Genomic DNA, 23,728 nt, shown 5'->3' with positions numbered 1-23,728 from the left:
AGCCAGCAGGACCGGGGAGGTGATCGCTCCCTGTACTCTGCTTTGGCAAGGCCGCACCTCGACTACTGTGTTCAGTTTTGGGACCCTTAGTACAAGAAGGACACCAAGGCCCTGGAGCTGCTCCAGAGAAGGGCTACAAAGTTGGCGAAGTGTCTGGAACACAAGTCTTATGAGGAGTGGCTGAGAGAACTGGGGTTGTTTAGTCTAGAGAAGAGGAGGTTCAGTGCAGGCCTTACTGCTCCCTACAGCGACCCCAGAGGAAGGTGTGGGGAGCTGGGGGCCGGCCTCCTCTCGCACATTACTAGCGACAAGAGGGGATGGCCTCAAGTTGCACCAGGGGTGGTTCAAGTTGGAAATTAGGAGATATTTCTTCTCAGAAAGAGCAGTTAGGCACTGGAATGGGTTTCCAGGGAAGTGGTGGAGTCACCGTCCCCGGGGGTGTTCAAGGAAGGATTGGGCTTGGTGCATAGGGACATGGTTTAGTGGGTGACCCTAGTGGTAGGGGGATGCTTGAACAAGATGATCTGGGAGGCCTTTTCCAACCTTAATGATCCTGTGATTCCACGATCTCTGCATTCTGCATGCCTTTGTTGCCTGTTATTTATGGACACCTCAGGTGGATGTAGGTCATTTCAATCATTTTCCACAAAAGGTACGGTGGTTAGAGCTTGCAATCTTTATGGCTGGGCTTTTACATTTGGGGTTAGGTAATGTCTGTCCAATACTTTGCAGAGAACCATCCAGTTTCTGAGTGATAGACCTGAATGTCAACATGGGCCAGAACCAAAACTAAACAACAGTCAAGCAACCAACCAACCAAAACCAAAATCAACCAACCAAAACAAACAAACAAAAAACTTTACAACAACCTAGTTCAGCATGGAGACGAGCATACGCTCTGCTCCACTCTCTGTCAGGATATCCATTGCAAACCTGTCTTTTGCCCCTGGGATCAGGCCAGGCAGCACTCCTGCCCTGTTGAAAGAAGCTGGCTCCCCATTCCAGTTGCTGCTTGACTGCCCGGAGCCTGTTGCTTGCAGTGAGGGATAGCACAGGACAGCCCAGATGGCAGTGAAAGATTTTGGTCAAGCCACATCTTCACAGACAGCAAATGACTTAGCGTTATTTGCTTGGAAGAAAACAGTTGTCTTACTCATGAGATATGTTATGAACAAATTATCGATGGTCTCCATTTCCAGAGAACGCTTCCTTGCAAATGGATAACCTGTTCACTTGTAACACTCGTTTTGATCAGAATAAACTTGGGATTGCTTGGGATAGCGCCTTAATTCCTACTAACGGTATTGCCCACGGTTTTGACATGATAATGCTACTACGACCCAGTTCATTAGGAGGAAAGACATCACTCTTCAGTTTGATTGCCATTTATTGTTCACTGGGAACGGAGAGTCACAGGATCTTGAACACCAGGGAATCGCAGATGGTGGAAACAGCATACGTACAGACCGACAGGAGAGAAACAAATTCTGATTGAAGTTATAACTTGGCATCAACATGAATTGCAACAAATGGATCTTCATCAGTGTTACTGATCTGGAAGTTAGCCGTTCCATCCCCAGAAACATACACCTGCTTTCCAGTACACGCGTTGCCCTCCTTTTGTCCAGAAATAACATCACAGTAGGTACCAGCAGGCAGACCAGTTTGCAAATTGACGTTCATGTACCTGTGTGAAAATCAGTGAATGCCGCTTCTCTGTTGTTTTCAAAAAGTATATTAGCAACTGGGTAAAGGAATTCTGAAGCTGATGCTATTGCATGACTTGGAAAGGCAATGCGATGCAAGGGAGTTACTGAGCCTGACCCTGCTTCTCTCCCTGCACTCCTTTTCCAGAACTGGGGAGGCCACTGTGTGAATCTCGCTCAGGCTGCAGGAGTTGTTCTCATTGGAAGAAAAGGACAGGACAAAATCAAAGCATAAAAGAGCTTCACAACAGGACGCGTGCTGCTACAGGTAATCCTAATTGTGATGAGCGTTCAATCCATTAGGGTTGAACGGGCTTGGACTGGCCTGGATTGGACAGGCAAGTTTGGATGAGGGAAGTGAGAGAGTGCCTGCTCCGCTCAGAACTACCAAAACTTCAGCTCCTACTGCTTCCATCCTTGGGCACTGCTCTGTCCACAGCCTCAGCCTCTTCTCATGTGAACTCATATGTGGGTGTACTGGAGATGACACTGTATGTGAGGCAGACCACAGGAATGGGATGCTCAAGATGCTAACGAACAATCTGTACATCTTCAGACGCTCCACTCAGACACCTCAGCCTTGCTTTCCATGTTCTCCATTCACCTGTCAGCGCTCTAGCTCAAGGACATCCCCCCTCCCAACACCTGAGCCCTTTCAGCGTTCCGGCTGGGGAGCTATGCTTCTCCTCGGGGATACAGTCTCTCCCACCAACTTACCAGTCGTCATTATTAAAGACGATGAAGCCTTTATTGCCACGGCCAAAAGCTACTTGATTGCTGCCATTGTCCCACCAGTTTGAGAAAGGCTGGCCGTCTGCCACGTTACGGAAGATAACCATGTTCCTGAAAATGCCAGGAATGGCTGTCACTGGAGTTGCAAGACTCCACAGCCAAGAGGCTCATCATGAAAAAGTCACTGCTTTTACTGCGTTTTGCTCCACAGTCTCCTACCTTATTTGGCGCCAGCGATGCTCACAAACCCAGTCGTTACCACAGGTGGTGTCCGCATTGATTGTAACAGACTTTGTTGATCCATCCGAGTTGCTAGGTGGTCCAATCCAGTCGTTGACGTCCTTTTATTGAAAAGAGATATTTGAAAGTTCTCACTGGAAAACGCAGAGCAAAAAGCGGGATGGATGGCGCACCTAATTTCCACCCACCCGATCCAAGATTGGACAGAGAAATCACTTGAGAAGTTTAGCAAACGTGAATCTTGAGCGTTACAAACTTACCTGCCCGTTTACAAAATTTCTTGTCCAACGATAACTTGACATCACACGTGTGAATCCATACGGATGAGCCAACATGAAACCAACAGCCATTTTATAAAGCCTGATAGGCCAAAAGCATAATGAGATGTGGCAAGAGAAAGCGTGCCGGGGAACAAAGAGACAAACAAATCAGCAAGAGGAAGAGGCATCAGCCAGACAACCCCGCATTCCTTACCTGGCATCCCAGAAGGTGAGAATGGAAGCTCCACCAGCCCCGTGCCCCCGCTGGTTGTCATGGTTATCCACAAAGACCAGGGCTCTGTCAGAAGGCGCAAAGCCCCAGCCTTCTCCCCAGTTCCTGGCCAAAAACACAAGGACTTGAATCTACCCCGCCAAGCTGCGCATCCAGCGTATCCTAGGCAAGCTGTACGATGGGTGTCCTTACTTTAAGTAGGCCATCTTTTCTCCATTCCACTTGCGGATCACTGTCCCCAGTTTTGCGCCATATTTAAATTCAGTCACTCGGCCATTTCCATAGTACTGACTGCCTGTGATTGGCTCGCCACCCAAGTCAATTACCTAGTACAGCAAGCAGAAGGTAATCATTCCGGACCCACATAGACAAAATTGCTGCATTCAGGCAGGAACTTTACCTCATCCTTTAGCTTGAGAGAAATGCATTGCCCAGCACGTCCGTTTCTGCTGGGCAGATCAACCAAAAGTTGGTACAATACATGTTGTAACCATGTGGGAAGATGGGGCTGTAGAGTTGCCCTAAGTTGCCGCCTACCATCTCCTAGTTAGTTGATCATTAGAAATCCCCACATAGATTTCAAGGTGTCTTGCATTTCTGAAGGGCAGGTATCACTCGCCCGCTGGACTGCGGAGCTCAGCCTTTCCTGGTGTGTAGGAACAGGCCCATGGCATCACTGCCACTCCTCAGGAGGAGGAAGGTAGAAAAGACACATGCACAAAGAGAGGCAGAAAGGAAATTCATGGAGATTACCTCTTGGTAAATGAACGGTTTTGTTCCTGAAGGAAACCATCGAGTATTCAGAGTATTCAGCTTGTCCAGAAATGCTTTGATATCCCCAGGCCACATATGCTTGGCAGCATCAATCCGGAAGCCTGCTACACCAATATCAATGAGGTAATTCATGTACTCTGCAACTTTTGAGCGTACATAGTCCTTCTCCAGGGCCAGATCAAGAAGACCAACCAAGCGACAGTCACGGACCTGTGAAAGGAAAAAAGAGCAATGTAAAGGAAAAGTGAAAGTAGAATGGAAAAGGGAAAGCAAAAGCATATTCACAATAAAAAGGAAGAGAAAATGGAAAAGAAAAATAAGAAATGGGAAAAAAAAAAAAAAAAGGAGAAAGGAGAAAGGAAAAGTAAAAGCAAAAGCAAAAATAAAAAGGAAAGGGAAAGAAAAAGGAAAAGTTAAAGGACCAATGACAAAGGAAATGAAAAAAGAGAAAGGAGAAAGGGAAAGTAATGAAGAGCACTGTGGTCTCACTCCATGCATCAGCTTATAAAGCAAAGCAGTGGTCAGTGAAATATCACCTCCCCATCTTGATGTCATCAGCGTTCCAGATGGAAATCTGCACAGCGTATCATTGCAAAGCTGATGAAGGCTGAGCTGTGAACTTGAGAAAGACCCGCCACACATTCCATGTACAAAAAGACTACCGCGCGCAGCCAGGGTAGCATCTTGCACTGCTGCCAGTTTTCCAGGAGGCACCTTATCAGGCTCAGCTGAGTTTAGCAGCTGTAAGGAAGAGCTCACTGGAGGAGCTGAGTGCTTTGGGCTCCATTAGTTCAGGCGCACAGTCCTGTGCATGCCCACGTGAAACATGTGGGGCAGGTTTGTGATTTCTCAGTGCCTACAATACTGTGCACCACAAGTACCTTCCCTGAAAATAAATCTATGACGCTCACTGTATTCACTGGTCAGGTGGCGAAGTGCTGAATCTGTGGTCACCTACTCCTTTTTGTGGCCTTACAGTAGTCTTTATAGAACAGGTTAAAAAAGCATTCACAGTTTTCCCATAGAAATTTACCTGATATATGTCTCCATAATTCTGGATTTCTCCATTTGAGGTGTGACATTTGCCATCATTGAAATCCCAGCCAGAGTACGGCACTGCTGGAAAATTTTCGTTCCCAGCATCGAAATAGCTTCCACAGGTTGAATGCGTGCCTGAGCCACCAGCAGACCCACACATGTGGTTGACGACAGCATCCACATAAATATAAACCTGAAACGTAGTGATTGCACTTCAGTATGCTTTGAGGTGCTGGTGAGCAACAGTCAGAGCTTTAACACATCACTGTTAATTCGACCCTTTTTCCCCTTTCATATTCTTCATTTATGCCTCCTTTGAGGACAGGAGCAGTGACGTCCCTCAGTTGAAACCACACTGCTCGCTGTTTCAGTTACGTGATTTAAAGGCACTTACTCCAACGTTGTTGCATCTGGTCACCATGTCTCTGAATTCATCTTCATTTCCTGATCGACTGCAGAGCTTGTAGCTGATGGGCTGGTATCTTTCCCACCAGGGTCTGAATGGGTTAGTAATGACGATATTTTCATTTGGAGGAGAAACCTGCAGATGAGATGACGGACCTCAGTAAGAAAATAGTAGTTCCTGTTTCAAGTTCAAAGTGCAAAACGTGCACCAAGATTAGTCCTGGACTCCCATGAGACACAGCCTTTGCGCCGGACCCGGTCTCTCTCGCTCTCTCTCCCTCTCTGCAGCACAAGCTGGGGTCTGTGAGATGTCCGTCTTGTAGACTGGTAACAAGGAAGTTCTCTTTTGTTCCCATGGGCTGCCCATGTCCAGCCTGGGCCTGCTGTCCAAGGGCACGCACATGGGAGGGCTGAAGCCACAGGAACTACTTTTGTCTGCAATAGAGACATCCTTCGGAAAGCCAAAACTCCACGCTGAGACACTTGCCTCAGTAAAAAGGGAAGAGGAAAACTTAGCCTTCCAAGGGAAGCCCGTCACGGGAAAGCGTGCACCTTTGCAGCTGGTCTGATGGAGAGACACCCTACCCAGGCCGGCAGGATCTCTGGTTGCGCCTAACAGCATTTACTACTTCCATCCCCACGTTCCACACCAAAGTTACTTGGAGCTGGCTGTCTCTGATTCTGGCCTTCTGTGGTTTATTAATCAAATGTTACAAAGCAGTTTCACTACCTACGGGCAGGAAAACACGTACCTGAACTCCTCCAAATCCATTAGGAGCTAAGTAGCGTTCACACTCAAGAGCAATATCGGCCCAGCGCCATTCAAAGAGATGTACAATAGATGTCCTCCCAGCCTGAGTGTTGGAGTTGTACTGCGCTCCGCAAAGCCCTACGGCCACGAGGAGAAGGAGAACTTGCATGGTGCTTTCAGCATAAGGCTGTGGTCTCTCCACTGGCCATTTATACTCCTGCAAGATGACAAAGTTCCTATTGCAGCTGACAGATTTCTCAGAGATAAACACTATCAGTTATTGTTTGGGTAGTGAGTGGATATCACTCTTCCATTTTGTTTTTCTCCCGAATTGCCCCACAGCTGAAGATAAAATACCTTTTCACAATGTTTATGCCTTATCATAAACCAAGCCATCTGTTTGCTGTGCACCCAAATTTGGGACTGTATTCTTTCCAGTCATATAAACAAAGATAATGTATCAGAAGTTAGCCCAGGCGTGACACGTGGACCCTCAACGGGAGCTCTGGAACATGAAATGAAAGGAATTATAAGACAAGTGGAACTCTAATAGGTCTCAGAGAATGAATGAATTCATCAGCATTCAGAGGCATCTAGCACTCACGATTAATCCCAGCTCACATCTGGGAACCAGATCAGCCACTCTCAGTCAACAGCAGATGCATCACACAACACGTTGTGAGGCTTGAGCAGCTGAATAATGTACCTTTAGCTTAATACAAGTCTCGAGGGAATGGTGTTTTAAAATTTGACCATGCATTGGGTTCGGCTTGGTAATAATGACAATCAATAGGTTTGTTCTCACTATCCTCATAATCACAATTTGTAATCACCTCACTGGTTGCTTGCTGTTGGAGTGTAGACAAGGTCGTGTGGAGCTGGTGTATATTTTTGTAAGAATGAATTGAGTCCTTTTACTTACGATGTTAGAATCCTTATTCCCTCTTGCTCCCATTTGGAACAGTTTGTCTTCTACTGTGACAGTACTGAAGATAGAAACCAATGAACCAAAGTTCCCACCAATCAATGTGACATTGCTGTTAGTTAAAATAAAGGCGGTTTACTATTTTAGCGTTTTGTTTTGTTTTGTTTTATTTTTTTGTAGTTAAAAAAGACCTCTCCTAAGTTCTATAATAGGAAAATGAACAGGTGGGCAAACAGGACCTGCTTTTGCACTTCATCCTTGAACACAAATTCTGGGAAAGACAAGAATGTATCTGACACATATGGAATGTCATGGCTAATTTAGAAAGGACATAATCGAGGCAGTTCAGGTACAAAGTGTAATGACATTTTCTCTTGGAGTGGGTATGCCTGTTGGTGGACGTCTTGCGTTTCTCACAGTTATTCACTAATTGTCAGGGATTTTCTGGTTTTTGAATTCTCACAGAGTGCTGTTTTATCATCGGCATGACTCCAGCTTATTCTGAGTGTTGTACTAGGAACTTGACGTTATATATTAGTTCCAAATGAGATCCTCAAATCATGTCACAAGGGAAAGCGGGAAGGTCTTTGAAAGAGGAAATAGCAGGAAAATCCAGAACAGGCTTAGGCAATGGATCCATTTGGCTTTCCAATTCATTTTTATGACAGACATCAAAAATTCACCTGCACTATCTCTTTACATCTAATTTTGCATTTCCCTCCTTGACTCGGATATATCGGTGGTCACTTAAAGGAAGGTGAAAGCTTACCCAGGTGCTCTACAGGAATGTAATTGAAACTCTCATCACTTTAAGTCAGGTAGAGCAACAATTACTCTGCATGATTGTGTGATGAAAAACTATAATAATTGGTAGTAGGCACTGTGAAATAACACTAAAAAACATAAGGCCAATTTCCAATTACCAGTGTGATTCAGCTGTTCAAGTCTCCCAATGTGTTGTGTGAAGCGTCTGCTGTTGACTGAGAGTGGCTGATCTGGTTCCCAGATGTGAGCTGGGATTAATCGTGAGTGCTAGATGCCTCTGAATGCTGATGAATTCATTCATTCTCTGAGACCTATTAGAGTTCCACTTGTCTTATAATTCCTTTCATTTCATGTTCCAGAGCTCCCGTTGAGGGTCCACGTGTCACGCCTGGGCTAACTTCTGATACATTATCTTTGTTTATATGACTGGAAAGAATACAGTCCCAAATTTGGGTGCACAGCAAACAGATGGCTTGGTTTATGATAAGGCATAAACATTGTGAAAAGGTATTTTATCTTCAGCTGTGGGGCAATTTGGGAAAAAAAAAAAAATGGAAGAGGGAAAAAAACAATAATGGCTCAGCTGTTTGGAGGGGGGATGTCCTTGAGCTAGAGCGCTGACAGGTGAATGGAGAACATGGAAAGCAAGGCTGAGGTGTCTGAGTGGAGCGTCTGAAGATGTACAGATTGTTCGTTAGCATCTTGAGCATCCCATTCCTGTGGTCTGCCTCACATACAGTGTCATCTCCAGTACACCCACATATGAGTTCACATGAGAAGAGGCTGAGGCTGTGGACAGAGCAGTGCCCAAGGATGGAAGCAGTAGGAGCTGAAGTTTTGGTAGTTCTGAGCGGAGCAGGCACTCTCTCACTTCCCTCATCCAAACTTGCCTGTCCAATCCAGGCCAGTCCAAGCCTGTTCAACCCTAATGGATTGAACGCTCATCACAATTAGGATTACCTTTAGCAGCACGCGTCCTGTTGTGAAGCTCTTTTATGCTTTGATTTTGTCCTGTTCTTTTCTTCCAATGAGAACAACTCCTGCAGCCTGAGCGAGATTCACACAGTGGCACCCCATTTCTGGAGGGCTGATAAAGGAGTGCAGGGAGAGAAGCAGAGTCAGGCTTAGTAACTCCCTTGCATCACATTGCCTTTCCAAGTCATGCAATAGCATCAGCTTCAGCATTCCTTTACCCAGTTGCTAATATCCCTTTTGAAAACAACAGAGAAGCGGCATTCACTGATTTTCACACAGGTACGTGAACGTCAATTTGCAAACTGGTCTGCCTGCTGGTACCTACTGTGATGTTATTTCTGGACAAAAGGAGGGCAACGAGTGTACTGGAAAGCAGGTGTATGTTTCTGGGGATGGAACGGCTAACTTCCAGATCAGTAACACTGACGAAGATCCATTTGTTGCAATTCACGTTGATGCCAAGTTATAACTTCAATCAGAATTTGTTTCTCTCCTGTCGGTCTGTACGTATGCTGTTTCCACCATCTGCGATTCCCTGGTGTTCAAGATCCTGTGACTCTCCGTTCCCAGTGAACAATAAATGGCAATCAAACTGAAGAGTGATGTCTTTCCTCCTAATGAACTGGGTCGTAGTAGCATTACACGTCATAACTGGGGGCCATACCATTGGCAGCTCTTAAGGCTACCAAGAGAGCACTGTATTTCCCAGATCACAGAAACACAGAAGAAAATAAAAAATAAGACAAAAGAAGCCAGCACCTGAGCAAGTTAAAATGTTCTCTTTCCAAGGCTGATAGGTGCACGCATAGCCATAAGCTGGAGCAGGCACACTGGGGCAGGCAGCTGCAAGCAGTGCCTCTGCTTGCCAGCAGTATGTCCTTTCTCTGGGGCAAAGCCAATGTGGAGCCCAGGTCAGCAGATGGGCTGAGCCAATCAGTTATTCCAGCCTTTGACATCAGTCAAGCCAGTGTGTGGCCTGCTTCACACTTCGTTTATGTCTTTAACAAACAAAAGATCAGTTCTCCCACTGTTATCCCCAGTGGCTTCCTGCAAGTTAACAGTCATGCTGGCTGTTCCACCTCTTTATTTATTTGCTTTTGCTTTTGCTTTTGCTTTTGTTTTTTATGTTATTTTTGATGTTGGTTTGCTCTTTAGTGGTTTTTTTCATGCTCATGTTAACGTGCAGTCTGTCACTCACAAAGTGTGTGCTTCTATGCTTGCTATTAGATTAAACTTCCCTAACTCCAAATGTAAACATCTAGCCATTAAGTTTGCATGCTCTAACCACCATACCTTTTGTGGAAAATGATTGAAATGACACACATCCACCTGAGGTTTCTGTAAGTATTAGGCAATAAAGGCATTTAGAATACAGAGAGGGATATATCCCTGCTTGTAATCATTCCTCAATCCAAATGTTCCATGATGTTTGAGTGCAGCATTTATTTTATGTGATGTAGCAATTGAAGAGTCAGTCTTTGCTGTCTGTTTCATTCTAGAACGTCAAAGAAAAAAAATCTTGTCACTGTCTTCTTAAGTGAATTCAAAATTTGGTCGCCAAACTGTTCACTGCTTTTGAAAGATCAGGCCTGCACCCAGTCCCTGGAAAGGTGTTGGAACAACTTGTTCTGGATGCTATCTCCAAGCAATTCAAAGAGAAGAATGTTATTTGGAGTAGTCAGCACGGATTCACGAAGGGGAAGTCGTGCTCGACCAACCTCGTTGCCTTCTATAATGGCATCACCAGCTGGGTAGATAGGGGGAGAGCAGTGGATGTGATCTACCTTGACTTTAGCAAGGCTTTCCATACTGTCTCCCATGACATCCTGCTAGCAAAGCTAAGAAAGTGTGGCATAGAGGAGTGGACAGTAAGGTGGGTTGAGAACTGGCTGACTGGCCGAGCTCAGAGGGTGGTGATCGGTGGCGCAGAGTCCGGCTGGAGACCCGTGAGTAGCAGTGTTCCCCAGGGGTCCGTGCTGGGTCCGGTCTTGCTCAACATCTTCATCGATGACCTTGAAGAGGGAACAGTGTCTGCCCTCAGCAAGTACGCCAATGACACAAAGCTGGGAGGAGTGGCTGACGCGCCAGAAGGCTGTGCTGTCATTCAGCAAGACCTGGACAGGTTGGAGAGAGGGACAGGAAGAAACCAAGTGAGGTTTAATAAGAGCAAGTGCAGGGTCCTGCACCTGGGAAGGAACAACCGCACGTATCAATACAGGCTGGGGGGCGACCTGCTGGAGAGGAGCTCTGAGGAGAAGGACATCCTGGTGGACGACAGGTTGACCATGAGCCAGCAGTGTGCTCTGGTGGCCAAGAGGGCCAATGGGATCCTGGTGTGCATGAAAAGGAGCGTGGCCAGCAGGTAATGGGAGGTGATCCTCCCCCTCTACTCTGCCCTGGTCAAGCCTCACCTGGAGTACTGTGTCCAGTTCTGGGCACCCCAGTACAAAAAAAAAGACAGGGATCTCCTGGAAAGAGTCCAGCGGAGGCCACAAAGATGATACAGGGCCTGGAGCATCTTCTCTATGAGGAAAGGCTGAGACACCTGGGTCTGTTCAGCCTGGAGAAGAGAAGACTGAGGGGATCTCATCAATGTGTATAAATACCTGAGGTGGGGGAGACAGAAGGATTTGGCCAACCTTTTTCAATGGTTTGTGGGCATAGGACAAGGAGCAATGGTCACAAGACAGAGCACAGGCAGTTCCGCACCAACATCGGAATGAACTTCTTCATGGTGAGGGTGACGGAGCGCTGGAACAGGCTGCCCAGGGAGGTTGTGGGGTCTCCTTCTCTGGAGATATTCAAGGCCCATCTGGACGCCTACCTGGGAAGCCTGCTCTAAGGAACCTGCTTTGGCAGCGTGGTTGGACCCGATGATCTTTTGAGGTCCCTTCCAACCCCTACGATTCAGTGATTCAGTGATTCTGTGACCCAGCGTTTGTGTTTGTTCCTTTTGTTTCAAGCTCTTTTTGGTACATACTTGCTTCCTAAAACAATACAAAGAAGGTGAAAAAAGCAAGTGTCTTCCTGAACAACAACAGGTCTTTGAGATGAGTCAGGAAACCTAGAGGTACTGTCAAGTTTATTGTTGATCTTCAGGTTTTTCAGAATTAGTTAGCACTGTTTTCTTCATTATTATTTCTTCTGCTTTATATGCAGTGGTACCGTTAAGTCTTCATGCAAACTAATGCTCGTGCCGGCTGTTCCAAAGGTAAAAGAGAAATGTAAGTCTTTCTCAGGCATACTCAACTTAGACCTTGTGAACCAGTTGAAAGGCAGAAATCCTATTTGCATGTGTCAATATACAGTATTAATTCCAGTGGTACGTGCAGTGCTGAGGCCGAGTCTTTAATTTCTACATCACGTAAAATAAATGCTGCAGTCCAACAGGATGGAAGATTTGGATTCAGACATGATCACAAGCCAAGACATATCCATCTGACAGATGATGCCAAGCTGGGGAGATGTGTCTATCTGCCAGAGGGTAGGAAGGCCCTGCAGCGGGACCTGTACAGCTTGGATTGATGGGCAGAGGCCAAGGGGATAATGTTCAAGACGGCTAAGTGCTGGCTCCTGCCCTCTGGCCACAACAACTCCATGCAGCGCCACAGGCTTGGGGCCAAGTGGCTGGAAAGCAATTATTATTATAAGAGGATATGGGGGTGTTGGTCAACGCTCACCTGAGCACGAGCCAGCAGTGTGCCCAGGTGGCCCAGAAGGCCGATGGCGTCCTGTCTTGTATCAGGAATAGTGTAGCCAGCAGGACCGGGGAGGTGATCGCTCCCTGTACTCTGCTTTGGCAAGGCCGCACCTCGACTACTGTGTTCAGTTTTGGGACCCTTAGTACAAGAAGGACACCAAGGCCCTGGAGCTGGTCCAGAGAAGGGCTACAAAGTTGGCGAAGTGTCTGGAACACAAGTCTTATGAGGAGTGGCTGAGAGAACTGGGGTTGTTTAGTCTAGAGAAGAGGAGGTTCAGTGCAGGCCTTACTGCTCCCTACAGCGACCCCAGAGGAAGGTGTGGGGAGCTGGGGGCCGGCCTCCTCTCGCACATTACTAGCGACAAGAGGGGATGGCCTCAAGTTGCACCAGGGGTGGTTCAAGTTGGAAATTAGGAGATATTTCTTCTCAGAAAGAGCAGTTAGGCACTGGAATGGGTTTCCAGGGAAGTGGTGGAGTCACCGTCCCCGGGGGTGTTCAAGGAAGGATTGGGCTTGGTGCATAGGGACATGGTTTAGTGGGTGACCCTAGTGGTAGGGGGATGCTTGAACAAGATGATCTGGGAGGCCTTTTCCAACCTTAATGATCCTGTGATTCCACGATCTCTGCATTCTGCATGCCTTTGTTGCCTGTTATTTATGGACACCTCAGGTGGATGTAGGTCATTTCAATCATTTTCCACAAAAGGTACGGTGGTTAGAGCTTGCAATCTTTATGGCTGGGCTTTTACATTTGGGGTTAGGTAATGTCTGTCCAATACTTTGCAGAGAACCATCCAGTTTCTGAGTGATAGACCTGAATGTCAACATGGGCCAGAACCAAAACTAAACAACAGTCAAGCAACCAACCAACCAAAACCAAAATCAACCAACCAAAACAAACAAACAAAAAACTTTACAACAACCTAGTTCAGCATGGAGACGAGCATACGCTCTGCTCCACTCTCTGTCAGGATATCCATTGCAAACCTGTCTTTTGCCCCTGGGATCAGGCCAGGCAGCACTCCTGCCCTGTTGAAAGAAGCTGGCTCCCCATTCCAGTTGCTGCTTGACTGCCCGGAGCCTGTTGCTTGCAGTGAGGGATAGCACAGGACAGCCCAGATGGCAGTGAAAGATTTTGGTCAAGCCACATCTTCACAGACAGCAAATGACTTAGCGTTATTTGCTTGGAAGAAAACAGTTGTCTTACTCATGAGATATGTTATGAACAAATTATCGATGGTCTCCATTTCCAGAGAACGCTTCCTTGCAAATGGATAACCTGTTCACTTGTAACACTCGTTTTGATCAGAATAAACTTGGGATTGCTTGGGATAGCGCCTTAATTCCTACTAACGGTATTGCCCACGGTTTTGACATGATAATGCTACTACGACCCAGTTCATTAGGAGGAAAGACATCACTCTTCAGTTTGATTGCCATTTATTGTTCACTGGGAACGGAGAGTCACAGGATCTTGAACACCAGGGAATCGCAGATGGTGGAAACAGCATACGTACAGACCGACAGGAGAGAAACAAATTCTGATTGAAGTTATAACTTGGCATCAACATGAATTGCAACAAATGGATCTTCATCAGTGTTACTGATCTGGAAGTTAGCCGTTCCATCCCCAGAAACATACACCTGCTTTCCAGTACACGCGTTGCCCTCCTTTTGTCCAGAAATAACATCACAGTAGGTACCAGCAGGCAGACCAGTTTGCAAATTGACGTTCATGTACCTGTGTGAAAATCAGTGAATGCCGCTTCTCTGTTGTTTTCAAAAAGTATATTAGCAACTGGGTAAAGGAATTCTGAAGCTGATGCTATTGCATGACTTGGAAAGGCAATGCGATGCAAGGGAGTTACTGAGCCTGACCCTGCTTCTCTCCCTGCACTCCTTTTCCAGAACTGGGGAGGCCACTGTGTGAATCTCGCTCAGGCTGCAGGAGTTGTTCTCATTGGAAGAAAAGGACAGGACAAAATCAAAGCATAAAAGAGCTTCACAACAGGACGCGTGCTGCTACAGGTAATCCTAATTGTGATGAGCGTTCAATCCATTAGGGTTGAACGGGCTTGGACTGGCCTGGATTGGACAGGCAAGTTTGGATGAGGGAAGTGAGAGAGTGCCTGCTCCGCTCAGAACTACCAAAACTTCAGCTCCTACTGCTTCCATCCTTGGGCACTGCTCTGTCCACAGCCTCAGCCTCTTCTCATGTGAACTCATATGTGGGTGTACTGGAGATGACACTGTATGTGAGGCAGACCACAGGAATGGGATGCTCAAGATGCTAACGAACAATCTGTACATCTTCAGACGCTCCACTCAGACACCTCAGCCTTGCTTTCCATGTTCTCCATTCACCTGTCAGCGCTCTAGCTCAAGGACATCCCCCCTCCCAACACCTGAGCCCTTTCAGCGTTCCGGCTGGGGAGCTATGCTTCTCCTCGGGGATACAGTCTCTCCCACCAACTTACCAGTCGTCATTATTAAAGACGATGAAGCCTTTATTGCCACGGCCAAAAGCTACTTGATTGCTGCCATTGTCCCACCAGTTTGAGAAAGGCTGGCCGTCTGCCACGTTACGGAAGATAACCATGTTCCTGAAAATGCCAGGAATGGCTGTCACTGGAGTTGCAAGACTCCACAGCCAAGAGGCTCATCATGAAAAAGTCACTGCTTTTACTGCGTTTTGCTCCACAGTCTCCTACCTTATTTGGCGCCAGCGATGCTCACAAACCCAGTCGTTACCACAGGTGGTGTCCGCATTGATTGTAACAGACTTTGTTGATCCATCCGAGTTGCTAGGTGGTCCAATCCAGTCGTTGACGTCCTTTTATTGAAAAGAGATATTTGAAAGTTCTCACTGGAAAACGCAGAGCAAAAAGCGGGATGGATGGCGCACCTAATTTCCACCCACCCGATCCAAGATTGGACAGAGAAATCACTTGAGAAGTTTAGCAAACGTGAATCTTGAGCGTTACAAACTTACCTGCCCGTTTACAAAATTTCTTGTCCAACGATAACTTGACATCACACGTGTGAATCCATACGGATGAGCCAACATGAAACCAACAGCCATTTTATAAAGCCTGATAGGCCAAAAGCATAATGAGATGTGGCAAGAGAAAGCGTGCCGGGGAACAAAGAGACAAACAAATCAGCAAGAGGAAGAGGCATCAGCCAGACAACCCCGCATTCCTTACCTGGCATCCCAGAAGGTGAGAATGGAAGCTCCACCAGCCCCGTGCCCCCGCTGGTTGTCATGGTTATCCACAAAGACCAGGGCTCTGTCAGAAGGCGCAAAGCCCCAGCCTTCTCCCCAGTTCCTGGCCAAAAACACAAGGACTTGAATCTACCCCGCCAAGCTGCGCATCCAGCGTATCCTAGGCAAGCTGTACGATGGGTGTCCTTACTTTAAGTAGGCCATCTTTTCTCCATTCCACTTGCGGATCACTGTCCCCAGTTTTGCGCCATATTTAAATTCAGTCACTCGGCCATTTCCATAGTACTGACTGCCTGTGATTGGCTCGCCACCCAAGTCAATTACCTAGTACAGCAAGCAGAAGGTAATCATTCCGGACCCACATAGACAAAATTGCTGCATTCAGGCAGGAACTTTACCTCATCCTTTAGCTTGAGAGAAATGCATTGCCCAGCACGTCCGTTTCTGCTGGGCAGATCAACCAAAAGTTGGTACAATACATGTTGTAACCATGTGGGAAGATGGGGCTGTAGAGTTGCCCTAAGTTGCCGCCTACCATCTCCTAGTTAGTTGACCATTAGAAATCCCCACATAGATTTCAAGGTGTCTTGCATTTCTGAAGGGCAGGTATCACTCGCCCGCTGGACTGCGGAGCTCAGCCTTTCCTGGTGTGTAGGAACAGGCCCATGGCATCACTGCCACTCCTCAGGAGGAGGAAGGTAGAAAAGACACATGCACAAAGAGAGGCAGAAAGGAAATTCATGGAGATTACCTCTTGGTAAATGAACGGTTTTGTTCCTGAAGGAAACCATCGAGTATTCAGAGTATTCAGCTTGTCCAGAAATGCTTTGATGTCCCCAGGCCACATATGCTTGGCAGCATCAATCCGGAAGCCTGCTACACCGATATCAATGAGGTAATTCATGTACTCTGCAATTTTTGTGCGTACATAGTCCTTCTCCTGGGCCAGATCAAGAAGACCGCTCAAGCGACAGTCACGGACCTGTGAAAGGAAAAAAAGAGCAAGTTAAAGGAGAAGGAGAAAGGATAAAGGTAAAGGAACACGAAAAGTAGAAAGGAAAGAGGTAAAGTATGGGGGACAAAGGAAAGTAGAAAGGAAAAGGAAAAGGAAAAGGAAAAGGAAAAGGAAAAGGAAAAGGAAAAGGAAGAGGAAGAGGAAGAGGAAGAGGAAGAGGAAGAGGAAGAGGAAGAGGAAGAGGAAGAGGAAGAGGAAGAGGAAGAGGAAGAGGAAGAGGAAGAGGAAGAGGAAGAGGAAGAGGAAAACAACAAAAGAAATGGGAGAAAGGAGAGAGGAGAGAGGAAAGAGGAGAGAGGACAAAGGACAAAGGACAAGGTAATGAAGAGCACTGTGGTCTCACTCCATGCATCAGCTTATAAAGCAGTGGTCAGTGAAATATCACCTCCCCATCTTGATGTCATCAGCGTTCCAGATGGAAATCTGCACAACGTATCATTGCAAAGCTGATGAAGGCTGAGCTGTGAACTTGAGAAAGACCCGCCACACATTCCATGTACAAAAAGACTACCGTGCGCAGCCAGGGTAGCATCTTGCACTGCTGCCAGTTTTCCAGGAGGCACCTTATCAGGCTCAGCTGAGTTTAGCAGCTGTAAGGAAGAGCTCACTGGAGGAGCTGAGTGCTTTGGGCTCCATTAGTTCAGGCGCACAGTCCTGCGCATGCCCACGTGAAACATGTGGGGCAGGTTTGTGATTTCTCAGTGCCTACAATACTGTGCACCACAAGTACCTTCCCTGAAGACAAATCTATGACGCTCACCACTGTATTCACTGGTCAGGTGGCGAAGTGCTGAATCTGTGGTCACCTACTCCCTTATGATTTCCACCTATTCGCCTTACAGTAGTGTTTATAGAACAGGTTAAAAAAGAATTCACAGTTTTCCCTTAGAAATTTACCTGATACATATCTCCATAATTCTGGATTTCTCCATTTGAGGTGTGACATCTGCCATCATTGAAATCCCAGCCAGAGTACGGCACTGCTGGAAAATTTTCGTTCCCAGCGTCGAAATAGCTTCCACAGGTTGAATGCGTGCCTGAGCCACCTGCAGCCCCACACATGTGGTTTACGACAGCATCCACATAAATATAAACCTGAAACGTAGTGATTGCACTTCAGTATGCTTTGAGGTGCTGGTGAGCAACAGTCAGAGCTTTAACACATCACTGTTAATTCGACCCTTTTTCCCCTTTCATATTCTTCATTTATGCCTCCTTTGAGGACAGGAGCAGTGATGTCCCTCAGTTGAAACCACACTGCTCGCTGTTTCAGTTACGTGATTTAAAGGCACTTACTCCAACGTTGTTGCATCTGGTCACCATGTCTCTGAATTCATTTTCATTTCCTGATCGACTGCAGAGCTTGTAGCTGATGGGCTGGTATCTTTCCCACCAGGGTCTGAATGGGTTAGTAATGACGATATTTTCATTTGGAGGAGAAACCTGCAGATGAGATGACGGACCTCAGTAAGAAAATAGTAGTTCCTGTTTCAAGTTCAAAGTGCAAAACGTGCACCAAGATTAGTCCTGGATTCCCATGAGAGACAGGCTTTGCGCCGGACCCGGTCTCTCTTGCTCTCTCTCCCTCCCTGCAGCACAAGCTGGGGTCTGTGAGATGTCCGTCTTGTAGACTGGTAACAAGGAAGTTCTCTTTTGTTCCCATGGGCTGCCCATGTCCAGCCTGGGCCTGCTGTCCAAGGGCACGCACATGGGAGGGCTGAAGCCACAGGAACTACTTTTGTCTGCAATAGAGACATCCTTCGGAAAGCCAAACCTCCACGCTGAGACACTTGCCTCAGTAAAAAGGGAAGAGGAAAACTTAGCCTTCCAAGGGAAGCCCGTCACGGGAAAGCGTGCACCTTTGCAGCTGGTCTGATGGAGAGACACCCTACCCAGGCCGGCAGGATCTCTGGTTGCGCCTAACAGCATTTACTACTTCCATCCCCACGTTCCACACCAAAGTTACTTGGAGCTGGCTGTCTCTGATTCTGGCCTTCTGTGGTTTATTAATCAAATGTTACAAAGCAGTTTCACTACCTATGGGCAGGAAAACACGTACCTGAACTCCTCCAAATCCATTAGGAGCTAAGTAGCGTTCACACTCAAGAGCAATATCGGCCCAGCGCCATTCAAAGAGATGTACAATAGATGTCCTCCCAGCCTGAGTGTTGGAGTTGTACTGCGCTCCGCAAAGCCCTACGGCTGCGAGGAGAAGGAGAAATTGCATGGTGCCTTCAGCATAAGTCTGTGGTCTCTCCACTAGCCATTTATACTCTTGCAAGATGACAAAGTTCCTTTTGCAGCTGACAGATTTCTCAGAGATAAACCCTATCAGTTATTGTTTGGGCAGTGAGAGGATATCACTCTTCCATTTTGTTTTTTTCCCTGAATTGCCCCACAGCTGAAGATAAAATACCTTTTCACAATGTTTATGCCTTATCATAAACCAGGCAGTCTGTGCGCAGTTCACCCAAATTTGGGACTGTATTCTTTCCAGTCATATAAACAAAGATAATGTATCAGAAGTTAGCCCAGGCGTGACACGTGGACCCTCAACGGGAGCTCTGGAACATGAAAAAAAAGGCATTATAAGACAAGTGGAACTCTAATAGGTCTCAGAGAATGAATGAATTCATCAGCATTCAGAGGCATCTAGCACTCACGATTAATCCAATCTCACACCTGGCTACTAGACCAGCCTCTCTCAGTCAATAGCAGATTGACTAGCGTGTTGACAAACACAATACGTTGTGAGACTTGAACAGCTGAATCACACTGGTAATTGGAAATTGGCCTTATGTTTTTTACTGTTATTTCACATAGTCAAGGAGGGAAATGCAAAATTAGATGTAAAGAGATAGTGCAGGTGAATTTTTGATGTCTGTCATAAAAATGAATTGGAAAGCCAAATGGATCCATTGCCTAAGCCTGTTCTGGATTTTCCTGCTATTTCCTCTTTCAAAGACCTTCCCGCTTTCCCTTGTGATATGATATGAGGATCTCATTTGGAATGAATATATAACGTCAAGTTCCTAGTACAACACTCAGAATAAGCTGGAGTCAGGCCGATGATAAAACAGCACTCTGAGAATTCAAAAACCAGAAAATCCCTGACAATTAGTGAATAACTGTGAGAAACGCAAGAAGTCCACCAACAGGCATATCCACTCCAAGAGAAAATGTCATTACATTTTGTACCTGAACTGCCTTGAGTATATCCTTTCTAAACTAGCCATGACATTCTATATGTGTCAGATACATTCTTGTCTTTCCCAGAATTTGTGTTCAAGGATGAAATGCAAAAGCAGGTCCCGCTTGCCTATCTGTTCATTTTCCTATCATAGAACTTACAAGAGGTCTTTTTCAACTACAAACAAATGAAACAGTAAACTGCCTTTATTTTAACTAACAGCAATGTCACATTGATTGGTGGGAACTTTGGTTCATTGGTTTCTATCTTCAGTACTGTCACAGTAGAAGACAAACTGTTCCAAATGGGAGCAAGAGGGAATAAGGATTCTAACATCGTAAGTAAAAGGACTCAATTCATTCTTACAAAAATATACACCAGCTCCACACGACCTTGTCTACACTCCAACAGCAAGCAACCAGTGAGGTGATTACAAATTGTGATTATGAGGATAGTGAGAACAAACCTATTGATTGTCATTATTACCAAGCCGAACCCAATGCATGGTCAAATTTTAAAACACCATTCCCTCGAGACTTGTATTAAGTTAAAGGTACATTATTCAGCTGCTCAAGCCTCACAACGTGTTGTGTGATGCTTCAGCTATTGACTGAGAGAGGCTGGTCTAGTAGCCAGATGTTAGCTGGGATTAATCCTGAGTGCTAGATGCCTCTGAATGCCTCTGAATTCTTTCATTCTCTGAGACCTATTGGAGTTCCACTTATCTCTTAATTCTTCCCCTCCCCTTTCCTCTCCTCCCTCCTCTTCCCTTCCCTCCCCTCCCTTCCTTTTCCCTGCCACGTTCCAGAGCTCCCCTCAAGGGTCCACACGTCATGCCTGGGCCAAATTTTGATACATTATCTTAGTTTATATGACTTGAAAGAATACAGTGCCAAAATTGGGTGAACTGCGCACAGACTGCTTGTTTAATGATAAGGCATAAATATTGTGAAAAGGTGTTTTATCTTCAGCTGTGGGGCAATTTGGAAAAAAAAAAAAAAAAAAAAAAAAAAAAACAGAATGGAAGAGTGATACCCAGCTTGCAAGCCAAACAATAACTGATAGTGTTTATCTGTGAGAAATCTACAACTGCAAAAGGAACTTTGTTATCTTGCAGGAGTATAAAGGGCCAGTGGAGAGACCACCACCTGCTGAAGGGAGAGCAATTTTTTTCTCTCTGTGGGACCAGAAAATATGATTATCTTCTGCTTCCTCTACTAGGTAATTGACTTGGGCGGCGAGCCAATCACAGGCAGTCAGTACTACGGAAATGGCCGAGTGACCGAATTCAAATACGGCACAAAACTGGGGACAGTGATCCACAAGTGGAATGGAGAGAAGATGGCCTACTTAAAGTAAGGACACCCATCGTACAGCTTGCCTAGGATACGCTGGATGCGCAGCTTGGCGGGGTAGATTCAAGTCCTTGTGTTTTTGGCCAGGAACTGGGGAGAAGGCTGGGGCTTTGCGCCTTCTGACAGAGCCCTGGTCTTTGTGGATAACCATGACAACCAGCGGGGGCACGGGGCTGGTGGAGCTTCCATTCTCACCTTCTGGGACGCCAGGTAAGGAATGCGGGGTTGTCTGGCTGATGCCTCTTCCTCTTGCTGATTTGTTTGTCCCTTTGTTCCCCGGCACGCTTTCTCTTGCCACATCTCATTATGCTTTTGGCCCATCAGGCTTTATAAAATGGCTGTTGGTTTCATGTTGGCTCATCCGTATGGATTCACACGTGTGATGTCAAGTTATCGTTGGACAAGAAATTTTGTAAACGGGCAGGTAAGTTTGTAACGCTCAAGATTCACGTTTGCTAAACTTCTCAAGTGATTTCTCTGTCCAATCTTGGATCGGGTGGGTGGAAATTAGGTGCGCCATCCATCCCGCTTTTTGCTCTGCGTTTTCCAGTAAGAACTTTCAAATGTCTCTTTTCAATAAAAGGATGCCAACGACTGGATTGGACCACCTAGCAACTCGGATGGATCAACAAAGTCCGTTACAATCAATGCAGATACCACCTGTGGCAATGACTGGGTTTGTGAGCATCGCTGGAGGCAAATAAGGTAGGAGACTGTGGAGCAAAACGCAGTAAAAGCAGTGACTTTTGCATGATGAGCCTCTTGGCTGTGGAGTCTTGCAACTCCAGTGACAGCCATTCCTGGCATTTTCAGGAACATGGTTATCTTCCGTAACGTGGCAGATGGCCAGCCTTTCTCAAACTGGTGGGACAATGGCAGCAATCAAGTAGCTTTTGGCCGTGGCAATAAAGGCTTCATCGTCTTTAATAATGACGACTGGTAAGTTGGTGGGAGAGACTGTATCCCCGAGGAGAAGCATAGCTCCCCAGCCAGAACGCTGAAACGGCTCAGGTGTTGGGAGGGGGGATGTCCTTGAGCTAGAGCGCTGACAGGTGAATGGAGAACATGGAAAGCAAGGCTGAGGTGTCTGAGTGGAGCGTCTGAAGATGTACAGATTGCTCGTTAGCATCTTGAGCATCCCATTCCTGTGGTCTGCCTCACATACCGTGTCATCTCCAGTACACCCACATAGGAGTTCACATGAGAAGAGGCTGAGGCTGTGGACAGAGCAGTGCCCAAGGATGGAAGCAGTAGGAGCTGAAGTTTTGGTAGTTCTGAGCGGAGCAGGCACTCTCTCACTTCCCTCATCCAAACTTGCCTGTCCAATCCAGGCCAGTCCAAGCCCGTTCAACCCTAATGGATTGAACGCTCATCACAATTAGGATTACCTTTAGCAGCACGCGTCCTGTTGTGAAGCTCTTTTATGCTTTGATTTTGTCCTGTCCTTTTCTTCCAATGAGAACAACTCCTACAGCCTGAGCTAGATTCACGCAGTGGCACCCTAGTTCTATAGCTCTTAAGCAGGTATATGTTTCCGGGGATGGAATGGCTAACTTCCAGATCAATAACACTGACGAAGATCCATTTGTTGCAATTCACGTTGATGCCAAGTTATAACTTCAATCAGAATTTGTTTCTCTCCTGTCCGTCTGTACATATGCTGCTTCCCTCATTTGCAATTCCCTGATGTTCAAGATCCTGTGACATTCCGTTCCCAGTGAACAATAAATGGCAATCAAACTGAAGAGTGATGTCTTTTCTCCTAATGAACTGGTTCGTAGTAGCATTATCACATCATAACCAGGGGCAATACCATTGGTACCTCTTAAGGCTACCAAGAGAGCACTGCATTTCCCAGCTGCTATCAGCCATGCTGGCTGTTCCACTGGTAAATATGAAGTGAGCTGCATAGCCAAACATCACTTAGTCCTCTTGATGATAGTGAAAGCACTGCATAATATTGTCTCTGTGGTCTCTGTGTTGAAGTAGCTCTGCTGTGTCTCAGTTTCCATTCCACTGCGATCTCTTGCTTCTTGTGACACTATAGGGGCTTGGCATGTAAGGACAAGTTTGTGTCACTTCATCCTTGATCAGGACACTAAAAAATGGAGGTAGTAACTTTCCTTTAATTTTTGCAGCTAGCAGATCTCCTCTCTCCCTAACAGCACAAAGTTTAAAGCTCTGTTTTTTGACAAGCTGCACTTTAAAATCAATCTATAACCTTCACAGTTTTGGAGCTGTGCAGAGGGAAAACAAAAAAAAAAAAAAAAAAAAAAAAAAAAAAAAAAAAAATCACTACTGTAATACATACACCATAGATGTTTGTTCATTGTCCTTTGTATTATAAAACAAAGAGTTTTATTTGAGGAGCAGGTGTTGCGAAGGTTTCCTGCTGAAGTAAGGAGCTGTATAATGCTTAGCTAGACACTATGAAAATTC

At 46.2% G+C, this 23,728-nt stretch overlaps 3 protein-coding genes across 3 annotated transcripts; 1 reads left to right on the top strand and 2 right to left on the bottom strand.

The window, feature by feature from the left end:
• Positions 1-1,424: 1,424 nt before the first annotated feature.
• LOC101794647 (pancreatic alpha-amylase) lies at positions 1,425-6,322 on the bottom strand. The gene is made up of 10 exons (XM_027462577.2): positions 6,140-6,322; positions 5,377-5,523; positions 4,978-5,175; positions 3,924-4,154; positions 3,363-3,496; positions 3,153-3,275; positions 2,939-3,038; positions 2,658-2,779; positions 2,424-2,549; positions 1,425-1,687 (listed from the first exon to the last, which is right to left on the bottom strand). Exons 1-10 carry the CDS (start codon positions 6,305-6,307, stop codon positions 1,498-1,500), a joined length of 1,539 nt encoding a protein of 512 aa, XP_027318378.2. The 5' UTR covers positions 6,308-6,322; the 3' UTR covers positions 1,425-1,497.
• A 7,657-nt stretch (positions 6,323-13,979) lies between these two features.
• On the bottom strand, positions 13,980-18,998 carry LOC113844272 (pancreatic alpha-amylase-like). The gene is made up of 10 exons (XM_038182869.2): positions 18,804-18,998; positions 18,041-18,187; positions 17,642-17,839; positions 16,481-16,711; positions 15,920-16,053; positions 15,710-15,832; positions 15,496-15,595; positions 15,215-15,336; positions 14,981-15,106; positions 13,980-14,244 (listed from the first exon to the last, which is right to left on the bottom strand). The coding sequence occupies exons 1-10, from the start codon at positions 18,969-18,971 to the stop codon at positions 14,055-14,057; spliced, it is 1,539 nt and encodes a 512-aa protein (XP_038038797.2). The 5' UTR covers positions 18,972-18,998; the 3' UTR covers positions 13,980-14,054.
• A 1,240-nt stretch (positions 18,999-20,238) lies between these two features.
• On the top strand, positions 20,239-22,895 carry LOC113844308 (pancreatic alpha-amylase-like). The gene is made up of 7 exons (XM_072041892.1): positions 20,239-20,271; positions 21,156-21,289; positions 21,377-21,499; positions 21,614-21,713; positions 21,873-21,994; positions 22,103-22,228; positions 22,469-22,895. Exons 1-7 carry the CDS (start codon positions 20,239-20,241, stop codon positions 22,479-22,481), a joined length of 651 nt encoding a protein of 216 aa, XP_071897993.1. The 3' UTR covers positions 22,482-22,895.
• Positions 22,896-23,728: the final 833 nt, after the last annotated feature.

Source organism: Anas platyrhynchos, chromosome 8, assembly GCF_047663525.1.
Source record: "Anas platyrhynchos isolate ZD024472 breed Pekin duck chromosome 8, IASCAAS_PekinDuck_T2T, whole genome shotgun sequence".
NCBI lineage: Eukaryota > Metazoa > Chordata > Aves > Anseriformes > Anatidae > Anas > Anas platyrhynchos.
The sequence above is the reverse complement of the archived record's forward strand: the minus strand, read 5'-3'. Positions and strand labels throughout refer to the sequence as shown.